The 6,698-nt window shown below is 25.4% G+C and overlaps 1 protein-coding gene across 1 annotated transcript; it reads right to left on the bottom strand.

The window, feature by feature from the left end:
* Positions 1–301: 301 nt before the first annotated feature.
* On the bottom strand, positions 302–6,417 carry LOC145830031 (alcohol dehydrogenase class-3-like). The gene is made up of 11 exons (XM_082937927.1): positions 6,400–6,417; positions 5,979–6,068; positions 5,587–5,740; positions 5,186–5,283; positions 4,794–4,916; positions 3,295–3,381; positions 2,782–2,911; positions 2,256–2,386; positions 1,086–1,221; positions 417–555; positions 302–342 (listed from the first exon to the last, which is right to left on the bottom strand). The coding sequence occupies exons 1-11, from the start codon at positions 6,415–6,417 to the stop codon at positions 318–320; spliced, it is 1,131 nt and encodes a 376-aa protein (XP_082794053.1). The 3' UTR covers positions 302–317.
* Positions 6,418–6,698: the final 281 nt, after the last annotated feature.

Below are 6,698 nucleotides of genomic sequence, written 5' to 3'. Positions count from 1 at the left end.
TAAATGATTTCAAATCAAATATGACAATAAGTATTTCTTTACAGGAAGTAGCACTTTTTTTGTAATTAATTATCAAAAGTTATACTTTAAGTTTAACTGTAAATCATTACTTTATTTAAGTATTATAAAAATTATCATCTGTAATTAATATAAATATTTTTGAGATTAAAGTTTATTTATATATAGGACTAAAAAACGCAAAATTAAACAAAAATTAAACTATTTTGAAGAATATAAGTATATTTTCACTCAAAGTAATATTTCTAAAAAAGCTTTGCATAGACTTTGAAACTTCATTATAGACGGTTCTTTAATTGTCACAACTTTGCCACAGACCGTAAGCTGTTCAAAAAATAGATTATTGTTTGCTATACAAGTTTACATAAGATATTACTTTTGTTTAATGAGTATTTTACCTCACACCGCTCTTCATATACTGAAAAGCAAGGTTAATATCTTCTAAGTCCATCTGATGAGTTACAAATTCGTCAACCATTAGTTTTTTGCTTAGATAGTCTTCAACTAGTTTCGGTACACTATCCACACTTTTGTATCCTAAATCATATCAATCTTGATTTCTATTTTATTTTAACAACTTAAAAATTAGTAAATAATATTAGAAAAGGGGTGTAATTATGTTTTTGTAGGTAATTTTATTGAACCTACAAATAAATCGAAGCTCAAAAGTATAGTCAAACGGCCTGGTGTATAGAAAACTCATTCGGTTATCAAGCTACACGCCATAGTTTTAAATAAGTTTAAAGTTTTTGTCAGCTTATAAGTATGAAATTTATGAAAGTTTAACTTTTGCACAAAAAATAAATAAAAAAGCTACAATAAAAAAAAATAATCAAAATTATTTCTGGAGTTTGATATGGTGATTATTGAAACTATTTTTTTGATAAAAATGTTTATTTTCAAAAGATTTATTAAAAATCAGATTTAATAAAAGATTTTTATTTTAGGTTTCCCTGAATTCAAAACAGTACTATATGTACTTACACAGGAGTTGCATGCCTACTGTGCAGTTTAGAAAGTAAAATTAAGCTTGAATTAGAAAACTTTCAACTTTGATCTAAACTAACCTCCAAAGGCAGTACCTTTCCACACTCTTCCTGTGACTAAATAAAAAGGTTTGCATGAAATTTCTTGGCCCTTTCCTGCAACTCCAATAATTATAGATTCCCCCCAGCCTTTGTGGCAACTAATAAGTGCAGATTTCTAGTGAAGAGTAAAAGAACATTTTAGCTTATAAAACAATTTAAAGGTTCTTTTAATGTTAAGTATTAAAATACTAAACCACAACGTTATACTATATATTTTTATATAGTTATAGCTACCGATTAAAAGAGTATATTTTGTTCTTTAAAAATACTCTACAATTTATTACAACGTTTTTTTTTTACTAAAGTAAAATTCACATATACATATTGCACATTAGTTCGTATGTCTAAGTGTAAAAGCATTTATAAATTTTATTTATCACTAAAAATTGTTTTTCTAAATTTTTTGTTTCTTTGCTATATTGTCAATAAAAAATACTAAAAAAGAAGAAATATCAAAAGTTGTTAAATTATGTTAAAACTTTATATGTTACTTTTTTGTCGTTTATCTGCTTTATACAATTAAGTTACGGCAAACTAGTCTTTTTTCTATAAATTGGAGAAAAAAATACTGAGTTTTTACTAACGAAATTTAAGTCGTTTATCATAAATTAGTTTTTGATTTTGACCAAGGGGCGGTAGCATTTTTATGAAGAACTTGCAAAGTTAAAGAATAAACGTTTTGCGGGCTACAGTTTTTAAATAAAACTTAATTTTGAAAAAGTGATTATATATAGGCAAATATGAAATATAATAAATATAACAAAGACAGAACAGTTTAGTCAAAACAAAAAAAAAACACTTAAAAAGTTTTCTTATAAATCGCTTAAACATGAATCTTCTCTAGTAAAATTTTAATTAAAAAAGCACGTCGCAGGCAATACTTTGTATGTCTTTTCCTACTTTATCCGCTAAAATATTTGTTTCATATGAAATTATCCACTCTATTTTGAATCAACTGAATTTTGTCTTTTATTTAATTACTTAACTTTTTTTCTTTTGTTCCTAAAACTAACGCTAAAGTTTTTTTTTTTTCAAAGTCTTAGAACATAACAATTTTTCTATAGAAGTTAAAAAACTGAATACAAAACAGTATAATTTATTATACTTGTTATGAATAAGTTTTAGTTTTATCAAGTTCAGTATTCGAACCATAGTATGAATATTTCCAATGCACTCAAACGTGTAATCACAACCACCGTCGGTAATTCTTATAATTTCATCTTCTGTCGTGCCTTCTATTTCTTTAGGATTCACAAATTCCGTAGCACCGAACTTTCGAGCTACGTAAATTTATTAGCAATTAGAACTAGTATTGAAAGTATATTAAATAACTATAATAAATGTGGTTTAATTGATTTATTTCAAAACGATGAGAGACTATGTTATATTTTTGTTGTTAGGTATTAGTATTTTTCATTAAATAAAGATTATTAACTTGTTTTAAAAAAAATGCCATGAAAACTGCTCTAAAAAACAAGAATTCAATAACTTCTAATAATTCTAGAAAAGTTTAAGGCTTTTAACAAAAATATTGTATTTTAGTTTGAAAAAGTTTGTTTCGTCGTAAAAAAAACTTAAGTTTGGTATACATTTATTTTAAAACTCACTATTTAACTTATTTAAACAAAATATTTTAGTGTTTTATCTTATAAATCTTTAAACAAAAAATACTTGCCTACGTCAAATTTATCTTTGTTAATGTCAACCCCAATGATACGAGTTGCCCCAGCCGCTTTACAACCCATGACAGCTGCCAAGCCTACAGCACCTAAACCCCATACAGCACACGTGGAACCAGGTTCAACCTGCATATTCGATTAAATAAATAAAAATATATTGCAAAAATTTTATAGTAATTGAATATAAATGATTAGAACCTAATAAAAAGCTAGTTTAGCATTCTTTTCAAATCGTGTCCTTCATATAGTAATGAAAAATCGATTTGAACTCTTAAGTAAAATTTTAACTTTATATTGAAAAACATAAGTAACTTTAGTCTGTATAGCTATATATACTGTTATGTACCTATAAACTTTTTTTTGTGTTTGTTTTTCAAAAGGATAACTTAAAAAGTTAAGTACTACAACTTACATACAATGCCAAAGTTTTACACTTAGAGAATAAAATTACTAATTACTAAAAATATTTATTTAAGCTGTTTATTATGTTTCATACAACTGATATTAACCCCAGCAGTATTCATTGCAGCTCCATACCCAGTAGGAATGCCGCATCCAAGAAGACATATCTTATCGAGATCAGCATCCTTGTTAACCTTAATAAGTGTGCATAGTAAAAAATATTGAAAACTCTCATAAGAAACACTAACAGTTCTCTATGAAAATTAAAAATGAGTTACACAGAAGCATTGCATTCAAAACTGTGTTGAAAACATAACAATCTTTGAACTACGTATAACAAAACTATAGTCAGCTCAATATATATTTTTCAATGAGTATTTTAAAAAAGATATAAGTTTTTAGTATCATTCAGTTTTTCTTTATTTTATTGAATGCAGTGCAGACCTTGAAGTTTTAGTTACTAGTTTTTCGATATATACTAGATAGTTAAGTTTAAAAAGTATACTAGTAAATTAAAAGCTCAAAATTACTTAATTAGAAAGTTATCTAATAGCTTTGTTTTTTGAAATAGTTAACATTTTTAATAGAAAAAAATTAAGAACTGCTATATAGCCAAAAACCCTGTGGTTTAAATTATATTTAAACAAAATTTTCACTAGGAAAAAAATAAATGAATTTATATTTTTTACAATAACTAAATTGAGACTATTTTAAATCAGTAGCTTTCGTCTTTTAAAACAAAAGAGTTTTATATAACCCCGATTAGCTAAAGAAAAGTCTTCTCTTATAAAGGCTGTTATGTCAGATTAATTATAGCTTAAAAGTAACGTTAAATTCATTTCGTTAGAAAAATAAGAATTACAGCTTCACTTAAGGCTTTAGAATGTTAAGAAAAAAATAGTATAAATAAAATTACTACAGAACAAAAAGTAAATTGTTTTATTCAGTAAGATTAGTTTTTTAGTATCAAATACTAAAAATTGGAACTACTTTAAATACCTGTTTTTGCATAAGTACAGAAATAAGCTTATTAGTTTTTAAAATTAAACTGTTATAAAGAAATATATATTTTGTATATTAATAATTCTAATTATTGCTACAAAACATTTCAAAGGTCTTATGTCCACAAAAGTACTGTTTTTTATTCTTTTTAAACTAAGTTTCTTCACCAATTTTTAACTTATCACTAATTATGTAAAAGTTGGATTATCTAAAGTCGTATTTTTAAACTTTTATAAATTTTCATAGTCCAAAGAAGTAAAAAACTAAAAGAAAGCAAATTTAAATTTCTCATTGAAAATATAATTTGACCTCTTCAGTTTCTTATTGTTTGAAGTAATCAAAAGAGCCGTGCGCAAAACAATCAACATGATTGCACAAAATTAAACGGTTAAGAGAGGCGTATAATAAAACAAATATGAAAAAATAGTGTAAACAGTGTAAGAAGCATTTTTAAAACAAACAAAATAAAGTTGTATAATGCCTAAGCTAAATTAAAAAATATTTATTTAAGCATCATAAATACTTACTTGCAGAACACAAAAATAAAAGATTGAAATACATGACTTAAATTTATATAGCTTAGGTTTAATAAGACAGTTATTACTTTGCATAGTGATATATCTCCGACGACGGTGTATTGGCTGAAAGTTGAACAACCCATGTAGTGAAATATTTCTTTTCCTCTGCACCGAAATCGCACACTTCCATCCGGCATGAGACCTTTACCCTAGTTTATAAATGTAATTTAATTGCTGTTTAATATGTTTACGTTTCATTTGCAATTAATTGCAAACAATGTAGACAATATTCTGAAAAGCTACATGTTTTTATTTACGTTATTCATGTCTTTTAATGTAAATTTCTTGATGTGTAACATTTTATGTAAAAATATAATAGGTAGAAACATTAAGTATACTTCACAAAAAGTTAAACTAAAACTATTTCACTAGTTTGTACATTTACTATAAAATCAAAAATAAGCAATGTTTTACTAACTTGAGTCAGCCGAACCTTTTGGCATAAATTTGTTTTTGGTGAGGCACAAAACTTGCAGCTTTTACATTGAGGAATGTATAAGGGAATCACGTGGTCCCCTGTTAGTTTACGATTAGTTAAGAATTAAAAAATTATAGATCTGTTACGTTTTTCTAGACTACTTTCAAAAATATTTTTTTTTGATTATTTCAAATTTGTTTTACAAAAAATGTATATGCATTAAAATATAAAAAACATGCTAAACAAAAAGTATCAATTGGTTTTGTTTGTAATGCATAATTAGGTTTAAAAATTATCAATAAAACATAAGCACAATACATACATTTCTAATTTAAAAGCTGTAAACTAAGTACTAATGTCTTTATCTACATCTGATTGGAACTTTACAAAATATATTTTACCAATTTCAAAGTCAGTGACATCTGGTCCGATACTTTCAACAACTCCCGCTCCTTCATGGCCGAGTATGACAGGGAAAACCCCTTCTGAGTCTTCACCAGACAAAGTATACGCGTCTGTGTGACAAATTCCAGTGGCTAAGAGTTTCACACGAACCTAACAGGAGAAAATAAAAAAATGTTTACGAGTTTTACCAATGCACTATAAGACTAAGTTTATCTAATTTTAAATTATTTCTAGCATGGAACAAAAGCGTCAAGAAAAATATTACAAAAATAAGTATTATTTTGTGTTTGTTTGTTAAACTAAATAACTTGATGTTTTATAATTATATCTTCAAATAATGTAATTGGTTTACACTAATATTATTCAATTAAATATAGTTATAAAGTACCTCGTGAGATTTCGGTGGATCGACTTCGATTTCTTCTATTGAAAGAGGCTTTTTAGGTTCCCAAGCAATAGCCGCTTTACATTTTATTACCTGATAATTTTTTTGAAATAATTGTAATTATTTTTTTTTAATTGAAAAAAGTATTGTATTTAAAACTATTTACACTCATTAGAAAAATCTTGATAGATTTTTTTTATAAATTCGTACAAAGATTAAATATAACTTTAAGTAGAATTTTATAATTTTGTTTTGACAACTATTAATAATTTTTTAGTATACTTCTTTTTTAATCTAATTTAAAATCTGTTTAATTAAACAGTTTGTTGTTTTTTTAATACTTAACTAACTTATTAAGTTCTTCGAATTTTATTCCTGAACTATAAAACAGCACTTGCTATTATAACTTTTTAAAAAATATTACCTTTCCTACCGTTGACATTTTTACAGAATTGAGAAGCTTTGATATGAATTCAAATTGTTAAAATTTACTGTTTTGTCTGTAAAAAGTATGGTTGTTAATATGAATAATAAATTATTGATAAGTAAACGAAAAAAAAGTTTTTATTTAAAATGTAAAACTTGACTTAATAACTGCACTTTTTATATAAAAATAACTAGTCTTCAACAAATACAATCGAGCTGGTTTTTTACCCGTTTATTATACAAAATAAAATATTTTAAACTTAGATTAATAAAAACACTACAAACAGTACGGTTTCA

The sequence above is a fragment of the Thalia democratica genome, chromosome 2 (genome assembly GCF_965202585.1).
Source record: "Thalia democratica chromosome 2, ktThaDemo2.hap1.1, whole genome shotgun sequence".
In the NCBI taxonomy this organism is placed as follows: Eukaryota; Metazoa; Chordata; class Thaliacea; order Salpida; family Salpidae; genus Thalia; species Thalia democratica.
The sequence above is the reverse complement of the archived record's forward strand: the minus strand, read 5'-3'. Positions and strand labels throughout refer to the sequence as shown.

Excerpts from the sequence above, each read along its gene's own strand:
- LOC145830031 (XM_082937927.1), bottom strand. Across the intron at positions 5,284-5,586 it reads TGTCACTGACTTTGAAATTG|GGGACCACGTGATTCCCTTA; the intron begins GTAAAATATATT and ends GTAAACTAACAG. Across the intron at positions 2,387-2,781 it reads CAAAGATAAATTTGACGTAG|CTCGAAAGTTCGGTGCTACG; the intron begins GCAAGTATTTTT and ends AAATTTACGTAG.